This window comes from Nicotiana tomentosiformis, chromosome 8 (genome assembly GCF_000390325.3).
Source record: "Nicotiana tomentosiformis chromosome 8, ASM39032v3, whole genome shotgun sequence".
NCBI classification, from domain to species: Eukaryota; Viridiplantae; Streptophyta; class Magnoliopsida; order Solanales; family Solanaceae; genus Nicotiana; species Nicotiana tomentosiformis.
This window is the reverse complement of record NC_090819.1, coordinates 14,128,033-14,140,364: the sequence shown is the minus strand read 5'-3', so window position 1 is coordinate 14,140,364 and position 12,332 is coordinate 14,128,033. Positions and strand designations below refer to the sequence as shown.

The 12,332-nt window shown below is 34.5% G+C and overlaps 3 protein-coding genes across 4 annotated transcripts; 2 read left to right on the top strand and 1 right to left on the bottom strand.

The window, feature by feature from the left end:
* Positions 1-1,013: 1,013 nt before the first annotated feature.
* On the top strand, positions 1,014-4,115 carry LOC104104105 (cyanidin 3-O-galactoside 2''-O-xylosyltransferase FGGT1-like). The gene is made up of 2 exons (XM_009612107.4): positions 1,014-1,199; positions 2,339-4,115. Exon 2 carries the CDS (start codon positions 2,356-2,358, stop codon positions 3,739-3,741), a length of 1,386 nt encoding a protein of 461 aa, XP_009610402.1. The 5' UTR covers positions 1,014-1,199; positions 2,339-2,355; the 3' UTR covers positions 3,742-4,115.
* A 959-nt stretch (positions 4,116-5,074) lies between these two features.
* On the top strand, positions 5,075-9,595 carry LOC104104102 (uncharacterized). 2 transcript variants are annotated; one of them, XR_011410211.1, is made up of 3 exons: positions 5,075-5,530; positions 8,962-9,205; positions 9,371-9,595. XR_011410211.1 is itself a non-coding variant. In XM_009612105.4 (2 exons), the coding sequence occupies exon 1, from the start codon at positions 5,122-5,124 to the stop codon at positions 5,503-5,505; it is 384 nt and encodes a 127-aa protein (XP_009610400.1). In that variant the 5' UTR covers positions 5,075-5,121; the 3' UTR covers positions 5,506-5,530; positions 8,962-9,595. The 2 variants fall into 2 exon arrangements, 1 of the variants encoding a protein (XP_009610400.1); XM_009612105.4 differs by having other exon boundaries at positions 8,962-9,595.
* On the bottom strand, positions 8,960-11,499 carry LOC104104103 (ras-related protein RABA1f-like). The gene is made up of 3 exons (XM_018773406.3): positions 11,321-11,499; positions 11,049-11,269; positions 8,960-10,322 (listed from the first exon to the last, which is right to left on the bottom strand). The coding sequence occupies exons 2-3, from the start codon at positions 11,267-11,269 to the stop codon at positions 9,896-9,898; spliced, it is 648 nt and encodes a 215-aa protein (XP_018628922.1). The 5' UTR covers positions 11,321-11,499; the 3' UTR covers positions 8,960-9,895.
* Positions 11,500-12,332: the final 833 nt, after the last annotated feature.

The following is a 12,332-nucleotide window of genomic DNA, read 5'->3' as shown; positions in this document are numbered from 1 at the left end:
CCCTTCTCCGGAATCTTACTTCGATACACCACCCTTCGAACCGTACCGGACAACCAAGGCTGAAATCCATTTCGACCGTATACAATATAATAATTAATGACGGCCTAATGTCTAAGTTCGTCTAAGAGCATCCATTTATTCGTTAACTGCCAAAATTAATTCTTTTGTTGTCTGTGATGTTTTATTTTTTTGAAAACTTGATGATATAATTTATAATCACAAATAATTATGATATATTTTTATTATCATAATTATAATTTTGAAAATAAGCTCACACCCACATCCTTCTTTCTGCGTAAATATTTAATAAGGTTAACTTTTATGCACGAAAATTGTGAAAAATATTACACAACCTAATTATTTAAAAGGTAATTATAGATAATTTTATTTTAATTATTAATATAGAATAAATGATAAGTAACCTATAATAAACGATATAAAATATTAATTACACTTTAATTGTATACAATTTGAATCCATTTTTAATCAACTTGAGTTATTTAATTACAACCTCAGAAATATTCTCATAGCTAACCACGTATTTCCTCCTACCTTCTTTCTCTACTTTAATTTGTTGCATGAATCTTTATTTTTGACGTTTTCCTTTCAGGTATTTTTCTCCAATAGATTTTGGGAAACCTTTATAATTGGAAACAATTTTAACTATAATTTTTATATTTCACCATTAATGACATGAATATTATGATCGTAGAAGTGTCATGGTTCTTGGTTGAACTAGCTAATTAGATTGATATTCACCATTTCTAGGATTTGTTTTTAAAATTTTTAGCTTATGTTTCAAATATAGGAGTATTATTTAATAATATTTATATAATTTAGCGGGTACCAAAGACTAGCTTAATTAAAACCTAAGGAATAAGCTCATAATAGCTAGAGCTACGCACTTACTCCTACTTTATTGCCTCTTGAATCACGATCTTTAACTTTTTATTTCATTTTTTTTCCCGATAATTTCTCAGAAACTATAAAATATATTTGGAGGCAGAAAGTTAACACTAACCTTTCTGTGAATAAGAGATTGAGAGTCTTATTTAAAGGATCTTGAAAGAGTCCCTCTTGATTAAATCATGCATCAGAAAACCTTCTTTACAGGAGTTTTTATGCTCAAGCTCATAACGTCTTATTAAAAACGAAGGATTAATACAAACATTTCATCACACCAGTTTGAGGGTAAATTGGTAAGTCCTTAACAGACATAAATATGCATAGATCATACCTTTCATTCCACTTCCAATCCCTATGTTAATAGAAGCGAGACTTATTCTTATTCCAGCAAACAACAAAAAGTTTTCGCTTTCAGAGCGTTTTATTGTTAAGTATAGTTATGATATTTCAATCCACGTACATGTCTATTAAGCAAATAAATAACTGTCTTTTTACCAATATGTATGGTTTTAGATCATCAATAATGATTTTTCTTAAACTTCGGATACTTGATAATCCACTTACTTCAATTATGTCAATATTAATCACTAGTGTTGGAATTATGATTCTTATTTATAGTGAAAATTATATGGCTCATTGATCAAGGCTATTTGAGATTTTTTGCTTATATGAGAGTACTTCCATATTGGGATTAGTTATTAGTTCGAATTTTCTACAAATTTATATTTTTGGGGAATTGGTTGGACTGTGTTACTTGTTAAAATGAGTGATTAATCTCTTTTTGAGTGACTTTATGAGGATATTCTAATTAGAGCATTTGTTCCTACTGAAATTTTTAATGGAATTACTGTGTTACTTTACTTGTTGTTACTGTCATTAATGGTTTACCTCTCAAAAAACCATGTCACTGACAGCTTGTTTGGATGGTTATTATGTATTATTTCATAATGTACCATATCGTATCGTATTGTATTGTACTGTATCATTTTAATGTATTTAATGTTTGGATAGATGATATTGTTTGTCGTCGTTTCATGATGTCATGCACCGACAACATGAATAATAAACTTGCAATATTACAAAAAAAATGTAAGGTATGGGGTAAAATTATTATATCTAAAGGTAAGATAAATGATAAAATATGATTATTTAATAATAAGGAAAGGCAAGATGAGAGGAAAAAATAAGGTAACGACGCGATCACACCAAATCGGTCGTTACATAGAGTGACACTTTTAGTTGTTATGTGATGACGGATTTAACGATACGAGATTTAAAGTAACGAATCAGATATGATACAATAGATAACAATAATCCAAACAAGCTGTGAGTCTACATTTTCGTATAATCACGAGGTTGTTTTTTTTTTCTTTTTTCTTTCTGTTAATGGGAGGGAAGTACTACCTTTTGATACAAATTGTTGATTTTGCAGATCAAAGAAAAATAAATATGGAGGACAAGAAGCTAACTTTTATTATGTATCCATGGTATGCAATGGGACATCTTACATCATTTCTTCATCTCTCCAACAAATTAGCAGACAGAGGCCACACAATTTTCTTTATTCATCCTACCAATACACTTTCTAAATTGGAAAAATTCAATCTTTACCCTCAACTCATAAACTTCATATCAATCAAAGTTCCACATGTTGAAGGTCTCCCACTTGGAGCTGAAACAACTTCAGACATTTCTATTTTCAAGCAAAATCTACTTTGGCAAGCATTGGATCTGACACAACAAAAGATTGAGTCTTTAATTCAAGAACTCAAACCCCATTTCATTCTTTATGATTTTGCATATTGGGTTCCATTAGTTGCTAGAAAATATGGAGTAAAGTCAATACATTACTGTTCTATTACTCCTTCATCTGTTGGTTATCTTATGCGTGGCGAAAAACCAACTCCAGAGGATGAAGTGATGGAACCTCCACTTGGTTTTCCTCCTAATTCATCTATCAAACTTCACAAATATGAAGCTCGTTTAATCGCAGCTCTACATTCGATAGGGAAAGAATCTAGTGGTTCCGGCTCAGGCTCAGGCTCAGTGTCCTTTACGCGACGTTTACTTTTGGCTTTTCAAGATGGGGATATCATTGCATTCAAAACTACTAAGGAAATTGAAGGACCATATTGTGAATTTGTTGAGAATAAGTTCAAGAAACCAGTTGTTTTAGCCGGACCAATATTGCCAGAACCAATAGATACTTCAAATCTAGAGGAAAATTTGTCTAAGTGGCTAGAAAAATTCCAAGAAAAGACAGTGATTTTTTGTGCATTTGGTAGTGAATGCAAGCTCAAGAAAGAACAATTCCAAGAACTTGTTTTAGGTCTAGAACTTACTGGTCTTCCATTTTTTGCTGCCTTAAAACCGCCTTTTGAAGCCGAGACAATTGAAGATGCATTACCAGAACGTTTCAAAGAGAGAATAGAAGGAAAAGGGATTGTTCATTCAGGTTGGGCAGAGCAACAACTGATCTTATCACACCCTTCTGTGGGATGTTTTGTTACTCATTGTGGTGGAAATTCTTTATCTGAGGCTATGATTACTGAGTGTCAATTGGTTTTAGTCCCAAATTTTGGTGATCAATTTATTAACGCACGATTGTTTGGTGGAGATTTGAGAGTTGGAGTTGAAGTTGAGAGAGATGAAGAGAATGGATTGTTTACTAGAGAAGGTGTTTGTAAGGCCATAAAAATGGTAATGAATGGTGATAGTGAAGAGGGAAGGGAGATAAGAGCTAATCGCGCAAAGTGGAGGGAGTTCTTATTAAGCAAAGGGCTTGAGGATTCTTATATTGATGCTTTTGTTCAAAAGCTACAAACTTTACTTTAATTATTGTTTGGAGCATCAATCGACAACACGGTGTATTAAGTTCCCGTTGTTCGCAGAATCTGAAAAAGGGTCGGACCACATTGGATCGTATGTACGCAACCTTATATTGCATTTCTGCAAGAGGTTGTTTCTGTTTGGAATATCAATACGTTAACTAAATAAAAATCCTCATAGGGAAGGATATGATATTTCGTTTTCATTAGTGAGTTAATTAGGTTGTTTGCTTTTGTTACTTTGAGCTTTAGCTGTGTTCATTTGTCTTCTCTTTTACTCTTTTGTTTCTATTTTTAGAAGTTGATTTATTTTTCCTACTACTAGAGACTTCTTAAGTATCATGGAAACACCATTTACTACTAATAAAGCTATTTAATCCAGTTTTCTGGACTCATTTCTTTATAGATGATATATTTTTTTAAAAACAATCCACTATTTGAAGGCGGCTGGGTTATCTCATATTGTCTTTAATATACATCTCTTACTAACCATAGAGTAGGAGTGAGTGTGCATTTGGTTCTGCCTTTTTGGATTAACTCAATTTGTTGTAATAAGTTTTGATCCTTAGAAATGGAAATCAATCTCTTCTATCAACAAGACATGTCAATCTATGGTAAATGTTGATTATTCTATTGAACATAATTGGATCAAATTTATATAACTTAAACGCCATAAGTTTCTAAATCTATTTGAACACTCAAAATTTTTAAGAGCTCGAACTTTGATTTTGAGTGTTTAGAGTTTCGTTTTTTGTATCTTTTCGTTCCACTATCATCAAAGGAAACAAAATAGACTAGCAAAAAATAAAGCTCTCATATAATGAATTTTCGAGGTGAACATAGTTGTTGATCAAGACTTATAATTTAGTGGTATCATGTGAGAACATGTTAAATCTACTTATTAATCAAGATTTGTGTTGAATTTATTTGTCGATCAAGATTCGGAGTCTCTCGTAATAAGTGTTAGTTTAATTCTCATTATCATATGTCCTCTTTTTCTTCCCTATCCTTATTTTCCCCTTTTCCTATCCCCCCAATATAATAATATTTTGATAAAATATAGGAAAAGAAAAAAAAGCAAAAATAAAATTGGTCAATCATCAGAAATTAATTGCATTCGCTAGTAAAAAAAAAAAAAAATATATATATATATATTTAAAAAATATTATTATTTTGACTATTATTTTTAGGAGCGATTAAAAATATATATTTTTACAAATAAAAGAGTTTCTTTGTTACTCAAAAAGAAAATAAAGGAAAAAAACGAAAAAAGAAAAAGTAAGATGATAACGTGGCGAGCGCTGAAGCTTTACTCACAGTCTCTCACAGAAGCAAAAGTAGAACAGCATTTTGCTTTCATCAGTATTGAATTTCTATCTCCATCACTATGACCGACCATCAAAACCCTAAACCCACCGACAACCTCCCTCAACCGCCGTCAAAAAATCCACCTAAAATCTCCGGCGGATCCTCTAACAGCGGATTTTCCGGTGGCCATAACTCCCCAAACCCGCCGGACCGTTCAAATCCGGACCCGGCAACACTGAGAGAGCAATGGAGGTTCGCTATTCGGCAGTACAGCAAATGGTATTCTCACGCTTGGGGTACTGCTATATTAGCTGGGCTATCTTTTTATGCGCTTGGTTGGATTATTAAAGGCTCCAATCCTTTGCCCTCTTTCAAGCGCGAAGACTTGGATACTAAAAATGTTTCTTCATCCGACAATGTTGGCGATGTTGTTGCTGATGTTACGGAGGTTAAGCGAAGTTGATGATGACGATAAAATTTGTTTTTAGGTTAGTCTTAAAAACTTGAATTTCTCGCAGTTTTTGTTCTTATTACCTGTTGTTGTAGGTCAAATTAACCTGATAGTGTAAAAAGTCTGTACACTGTCAGTGCACAGAATTATATTCACTGACAGTGTAAAAATTGTTTACATTCATTAGTGCAATCTAACTAGTTATAACAGGTTATTATTCTACTTCACGCACATAAGACTTGCTATGAAGAGTTACCTATTGTTGTAGGTCAAATTAACCTAATACGGTAAAAAATCTATACATTGTCGAAAACTCTTCTGATAACACCGTGTTACATGTGGAGATTATTGCAATATTATAACTTTGCTTAAGTTCGTATATTGTGCGCATTATATTAAATAACAATAACTGTTTACGAAAACCGAACTGGTTGGGTCGGTTATATAGGTTCGAAGTTCCGGGATAGCGACCTCAAGTGCTAATAGTTGGGTTTGAAATTTAATACTTGTTCATATTTAGTGGATTTCTTAACACATATAGGGTCTAGGCCAAAGCTACTGGGTTCGGCCAATCCCATATCTTACACTATGGATCCGCCCCTGACCTGGCTGCAACCCTCTTACTTTATCGAGAGTTTGGACTTGTAATGCTTTGGCGAACATAAGTGGAGTTGTGCGGTTAATGGTCCTTATTTGGGATAAGGAAGGTGCAGTGCCACTTTTTGTAAGTGCTTAGTTCTTGTGATGAAGGGATATTTGATACTGCTGAAGCTCACTTGTTATAATTTGAGGTTTTGTTGCTTATATGGATCCTAAACATGCTTGTTGATTTTATTGTCTATTCCTCATTTTCCGTTATCAGGCTTGGCGGTCTGTCTCATTTTGATTTGGGGGGGGGGGGGGGGTTCTAGATTATCATTTGGTCCTCGAGGAATAGATAGAAGTTTGTGTGGAAATTCCAAAGGATTGTTTCCACGTTTTCTTATTTGTCTGAAAATATGTTATACATTGTAAATATGGCTTAACAACTTCAACTAGGCGCTTAGAACAAATTTTACCACAAAATAATGTCACCCTTATGCAACTCTCGTCCGAGATACTCGGGGGTCGTTTGGTTACAAAGGGGATAGACAAGGATATCCCATGGGATTAGCGATTCCATCTTATATATGGATAGTTAATCCTACCATTTTGGTATAAAATTTATCCCACCACTATCTAATACCCATAACCAAACATGGGATAAATAGAATCCATATTCTATCGATTCTATTCTCAGTAACCAAACGATCCCCCGGTGAATATCATTGATTCTGTAAGTTTCATTTCCTTTGGTTAAGCTAATATTGGAAATCTATCCATTTGTGATTTTCTTTTCACCTAGCTTAACCTGCTGAGAACAGAACGTAGCCCTCTTTGCTCTTTGTATATGTGAAGGAGCAAATGTAGTGTTCTGGATGCATTGCCTAATGCCTCTTGATTTTTCAGTTGGGCTGCGGCAAGCAACTAATAATGGCAAGAACCAAAAAGCATTTTATATGGAAACTTTTAACAAGATTTGTCTTGGCTCTCTCAGACAGAATTCCATTACAGCCTCTTGTAATGTTGTGTTACTTTAATCACTGTTTTTTGGGGTTGGATCATTTAGATAAGCAGCAGCGCATACTAATTCTACTAATCCCCTAAATGTTGATTTATATCTTGTTTGTGAAATATCCTTCAAAGTGCTAATGGTTTTAGTCCTGTTCTGACAACCTTGCCCTGGGCTACCTTTTTTTTTGGTCCACTACAAATTTCATGCTTTCCCCAAAGAGGTGTGATCTCATTACCACATGAGATAGTTAACATCACCATTTTTTGTCTGCAAATCTCTCCTAGCTACTGTCTCTCTGAATTGCTTTAGTTCTTTCCTCCACAGCTCTCTACTCTGGTTGCTCATATAGGGATGGCAAATGGGGCGGGGCGGGTTTAAAGCTATGCGGGGCAGTGCGGGTTTAAAGCTATGCGGTGCGGGTTGAGATTATTTTTTAAAAGACTGATGCGGTGCGGGGCAGATTGCAGGTTTACGCGGGTTTGCATAAGTTTTCTAGATTTGGCCTATTGTACAAGTTATCCAGTGAGGCAAACCTTAAAGACCAGTCTGTTTAAATATTTGATACTTCACAGAAACAAAAATAATCATATATAATTTTTATTTTCAAATACATATTTTAGTGAAATATTAATTAAGTTTGAAATTTGAAAAAAAGAAAAAGTTAGACATTTAAGGGAATATAAAATGTTGTTCAGACAAATATTTTTATGATTAAATTATTAACGTTTGTCACTCAAAAATCATCTAATGAAGGTTCGTTACACAAAAATCACTATTTTAATTTTTGTCAATTAAAATATCATACAACTAAATCCTGAATTTATATTATATTAAACTAAACTTCATTTTTGTTTCGGAACTAAAAGCATACAACATACTGGCAGCCAACCAGAATTGTAGAAGTTTGAAGCCTATTCCCACATTTGTTTTCAAATTCCAATACCATCGGCAAAGTGGCTCGCTCTTTTTCAATCCTCAATTCTAATTGAACAAATTCTTTTTTAAAAAAAAATAGAACAAATTCGGTACATGAGCAACAAAAGACCTTTTCATTTTTTGGTTGATGAAATTGAAAATCCAGCAAAAAATTAATTAGGAAAAACTAGGAAAATGAAAAAAAAATTAATTATGCGGCGCGGTAACAAGCACAGGAGTTATTTCTTTTCCTTGTCTTTTAAGTTGGGTGTTTAATGTGTTCGACTTGTCAATTTAAAATTAGAGTAGTTCTGATGAAGGGACCGAAAAAGAGTTAGCAAATTAAGAGCTCTCTTGATTCCTGTCTCCCAAAAGGAGTGGACTAGTAAACCCCCCCCTCCCCCAACAAAAAAAAAAAAAAAAGAGAGAGAAGAAAATGGACTATATAGAATGTCTTCAATTGACTAAGCTTGTAAAAGGCAGCCTTCTCTAGCCTACTTTGACCTCTCCTGAATCCTGATATGGCCAAGTTGTTGTTGAGCAGTTTTTGAGGGGTGTTGGTGACAAGCTGAAGCTGCAGTACTGGTAATAGGTTTTTGAAAGACTTGAACTGTATGCTAGCTTTTACCATGAATGTGTGTCTCAAAGTATGGTTCAAAGTTAATGATGGTTTTTGTTATTAAATCATTGTGATATTTTGTGAACAAGGATAAGCAGAAAAGGATAATGAAGAAAATTCATGAATCGAAGATTTATTTAATAGTGTATTCTGTCGTTACTTTACCATTCTCTTAAAATTTTGAAGGAGAGACAAGAAGATGGTGAATGAGCTTCCGCTGTTGGGCTGATGCAACTCTATTTTTTTTCTTAGTTTTGTTCAGTTATTTATCCCAAGTAGGTTGTTGCACAAAAATTTGCTTATTGTTTCTCTGAGTATTTTGGTCTTTCGAATGGCACAGGTCTGTAGTGTCACTCTCTTTGATCAAATAAGGTACCCATGGACCACTGAAGTCTCTCTCTCCCCTCCTACCCTCCCCTCTGGATTCTTAAACTTCTGTTTCTGCAAGCTCTATGTAGATGGAAGCGCAATCGCCCCCAACTCGTGATTTGTAAATTCACACCACTTCCAGAAAAGAAACAAAACTGTATTAGGATGTGGTATACCAGACCAATATCTGCTGGTCACCTGCTCTGAGAGTCCAGGCAAGTCCCAAGTGTGTTTCTCTTTCAACCTTCGTATCCTGCAAAACGTATTCAACAATGAACCAAGAAAAGCAATAGTATGCTGAGATATTTCCGTTAAAAAGAGTTTTGATGTGTATTTCCTGTACAGTAGACATGCATATCAATAACACTCTTAATTTTTAGGATGTGGTATACCAGACCAATATCTGCTGGTCACCTGCTCTGAGAGTCCAGGCAAGTCCCAAGTGTGTTTCTTTTTCAACCTTTGTATCCTGCAAAATGTGTTAAACAATGAACCAAGAAAAGCAATAGTATGCTGAGATATTTCCGTTAAAAAGAGTTTTGATGCGTATTTCCTGTACAGTAGACATGCATATCAATAACACTCTTAATTTTGAGGAGTTGTCAGTTGACGTTTTGTTGTAGTAATAAAGTTGCCTTTACCATTTTCACAGCTGAAATATCAATAATGCCGATGTACACTTATGAAAAGACAAAACAAAGTTCTTAAGCAAAATTTACTTGCATCCCCTATTTCCCCACACTAAGGTTCTGGAATTCTTCTTTTGGGTAATATACAGTCGTAGACTGGGCATTGCTATACAATTTTTGTACAGGAAGCGGAAATTCTCAGCAGTCCTGCATATTCTGCAGTTCAAAATTATAGCTGCATTCTGAGAAATGTAGTAGTGAGTGGTTGATCCTTGCTCAACCTGAACAACATCCGCCCTTCTTAACAGCAGATACATCGTTCCCGATATTGATTGTTTGTCCTGCAGGCAGAGACGCTGGGTCGTCTCCTGCATCAAGAACCTTCTTGCTGACCACCCGGTAAATCTGAGTCAGCACTTCTGTGAAGGCGTTTTCAACGTTCAGTGCCTCAAGAGCAGATGTTTCCATGAAGAAGGTACGTTCCCTCTCGGCAAAACCCTTTGAGTCCTCAGTGGGAACAGCACGCAGGTGGCGTAGATCCGTCTTGTTCCCGACTAGCATGACGACGATGTTCTGGTCTGTATGATCTCTGAGCTCCTTGAGCCATCTTGCTACGTTCTCAAATGTTACATTGCGAGTAATATCATAAACAAGTAAAGCACCAACTGCTCCTCTATAATAAGCACTTGTGATGGCTCGGTACCTAGATTGATTGCCAAAGGGTGTTTAGAAACAATCTTCAGGCATTAATAGGTGATAAAAAAGGTAGCACATTCAAATATAGAATAAATCAAACGAAAGTGGACAAACGATTGATACTTTTGTGTTGGATCTTTCATCTTCTTTTCATTTCCTGGCCATTTCTGTTGGTGGGGAGTGATGTAAAATTGTTGGGAGTGTAACCCATACAATAAATTATATTTTTTAACATTTATGAAATGACCGCAAAATCATAATTTAAGGTATAGATTCAACATCAGATATTGCTTTCAGAATATTCTGACATTTTTCTATATCAAATATCCTAATGTTAATTCTAGAAACCATTATATTTTCTCAAACATATCTTTCTCTGGAATGCATCAATGTGTCTTTCAGAACAACTACCTTCCTTCCTTGTCACTCCCATCCTTAATAGTTGAGGTTTCTACTATTGATGAATATGAAAAAAGAGTTGATAGGAAAATCTGGGAAATGGATTGAACCCTTGGTTTGGAAATATAAATAAGAAAATTAGTGCATGCAATAGTAGGAAATAGAGACTAGAGAAGAGATGGTGTTAAGTGTTCCATATTGGTTGATGAATATGTGGTCTCCAAATATGGTCTTCGTAACTCTTAAATTAGCTTTTGAGATTGAGTCAGGCTTAAAGTCCATTCTATTAACAAACTAACAGGGTGTGGTGAAAGGGATGAAAAAGCATAGGTACCTTTCTTGGCCGGCGGTATCCCAAATCTGTGCTTTGATAATCTTGTCATCGACATGAATGGTTCGGGTGGCAAACTCGACACCAATGGTGGACTTAGATTGTTGGCTGAATTCGTTCTTAGTAAAGCGAGAAAGCAAGTTGGATTTGCCAACACCAGAATCCCCTATGAGTACCACTTTGAACAGGTAATCGTAATCCTCCTCTGATCTGTATGTTCCCATTTCCTTTTTTCTTGTACCTACGTACTGCTCTGTAACATAAGATCAGTTGCCGTTTGTCTATCTTCCAATGGCGTTGGCTTTCTTCTTTTGGACTAGGGATGAGAGAGAGAGAGGGAAGAAGATGAGCATTATTCATTGATTAATTTTACCTTCTAATGAAGAAACCTCTTTACCTGCGTTTATTTCGGTAGGTTGGTGTGGGAATGAGAAGCTGAGAAACAAAGGGTAGACAGGACAGTTTTTGAGTTGGGACATCATATTTTTTAAGTTGGGACATCATATTTTCTTCTTTATAATAAAAAGAAAACTTGAATTAAGAGAAATCACAATGCAATGTCCTCTCGGAAGCATCTATAAAAAATTGCATGTTGAACTTTTGGTATTGTATCATCTATATATCTCTTAGGTGTAGAGTATAAATATATCATTAAGGGTTTATTTGGTAGGATGTATTAGGAAAAATAATATATGTATTAGATTTAATATTATTAATTCCTTAGTTGGTAGTGTTTTTCAATTGATGTATAACTAATACTTGTGTTTGTTATACACCCAATTCAGTACTATTTTTAGACATAGCAAATCATGGCATGATCAATACTATGATTTTTAATACATGGATAAGCATGTATAAAGATAGAACTGCCATTTCAAAATCTTTTCAAATCCCCTTCAACGTTTTTGGAGGGTATTTTGTATACAAATAATTCGAATTTTTTTTTTATGCAATGCATATTATTTTTAATTCACCACACCAAACAGTCAATAAGAAATAATTTTAGAATTAATTTTAGCATTACTAATACATATTATTCAATACTATTCTTACGCACATTTCCAAACAACATTGTCGTTTGGTTCATAATTTGGTATCTTAGGATTATAATAGTATCACCTTCTATATGCGATAGATAATATTAAAATTTTGATATAAAACAGCTAATATCAATAACCTGATGGATAAAATGAAATTTCAAATTTAATATTGAAATTAGTCCTAAATTCCTAATCCTAGTAACCAGCGACCCCTGTCCCCATGCATGCGTCCCCAGGCGGCTCAAAA

Excerpts from the sequence above, each read along its gene's own strand:
- LOC104104105 (XM_009612107.4), top strand. The coding sequence starts at position 2,356 with ATGGAGGACAAGAAGCTAACTTTTATTATGTATCCATGGTATGCAATG.
- LOC104104102 (XM_009612105.4), top strand. The coding sequence starts at position 5,122 with ATGACCGACCATCAAAACCCTAAACCCACCGACAACCTCCCTCAACCG.
- LOC104104103 (XM_018773406.3), bottom strand. The coding sequence starts at position 11,269 with ATGGGAACATACAGATCAGAGGAGGATTACGATTACCTGTTCAAAGTG. Across the intron at positions 10,323-11,048 it reads GATACCGCCGGCCAAGAAAG|GTACCGAGCCATCACAAGTG; the intron begins GTACCTATGCTT and ends CAATCAATCTAG.